The 960-nt window shown below is 49.1% G+C and overlaps 1 protein-coding gene across 1 annotated transcript in view; it reads left to right on the forward strand.

Moving 5' to 3' along the window:
* LOC106010959 (voltage-dependent calcium channel type D subunit alpha-1) overlaps nt 1-960 on the forward strand; it is a gene marked incomplete at its 5' end in the record, with an annotated part of 65,252 nt that overhangs the window by 8,076 nt on the left and 56,216 nt on the right. The window contains 2 exon segments of the mRNA XM_035973339.1: nt 350-496; nt 767-778. Of these exon segments, the coding sequence (XP_035829232.1) occupies nt 350-496; nt 767-778 (159 nt within the window).

Below are 960 nucleotides of genomic sequence, written 5' to 3' on the forward strand. Positions count from 1 at the left end.
CTAGTGTGCTATCTGCAGCTTGCACTGTATTCTTCCCGGGAAGCTATCCAAGAATGTTTTGAGTGTTGAAGGGTGTGCTGGGGTAATAACGGTTGTAAAGCGCATAGAGCTTGCTGTAGAGCGGGGATATGTGCTATGTAAATGCTGTAAAATGTTTCCTATCAAACATCTGTCGTCCTTATCTCCGCTCCTCCTTTTTTGTCTTGTAACACATAGTCTATTCTTCGGCACTTATATGACCTTATTGTGTTGCAAATGCGGTAAAACTCATACTAAAACAAAAAATTGTAAAAAGTAGAGTGTGGATATGCACTACGTAAATGCTGTTGTTGTTGTTGTGATGTTGCAGGGGAGAGTTCATTACGTACATGGGCGGGGACTACAACGCCCCCCAGGTGGAGCCCCGCGAGTGGATCAAGAATGACTTCAACTTTGACGATGTCATGAACGGCATGCTCACCCTGTTTGTCGTCTCCACCTTCGAGGGCTGGCCCGGGTGAGTTGGCACACTTCCTGTTGGTGGTGCGGTGGTGGGTTGACACACTGTTGACACACTTCCTGTCACTGTCGGTTTTAGGATACGTGGACAGTTCTCATTTAGGACTGGGGCACGTATCACAGCTTGCGTACACCGCACACTTTAACTATGTCCTTCACACTTACCCTTTCTCTCCATCACACACACACACACACACACACACACACACACACACGCACACACACCCCCTCACACAGACTCTCACTCTCTCCTCTCTCCACCACACAGACTCCTGTACAAGTCAGTTGACTCGCACAAGGAGGGCATGGGTCCCATTCAGAACTACCAACACACACACACACACACACACACACACACACACACACAACCCCTCACACAGACACCCTCACACTCTCCTCTCTCCCTCACATAAACCCTCACACACACCCTCACATACGCCCTCACACTCTCCCCTCTCTCTC

Source organism: Aplysia californica, unplaced genomic scaffold, assembly GCF_000002075.1.
Source record: "Aplysia californica isolate F4 #8 unplaced genomic scaffold, AplCal3.0 scaffold01148, whole genome shotgun sequence".
NCBI lineage: Eukaryota > Metazoa > Mollusca > Gastropoda > Aplysiida > Aplysiidae > Aplysia > Aplysia californica.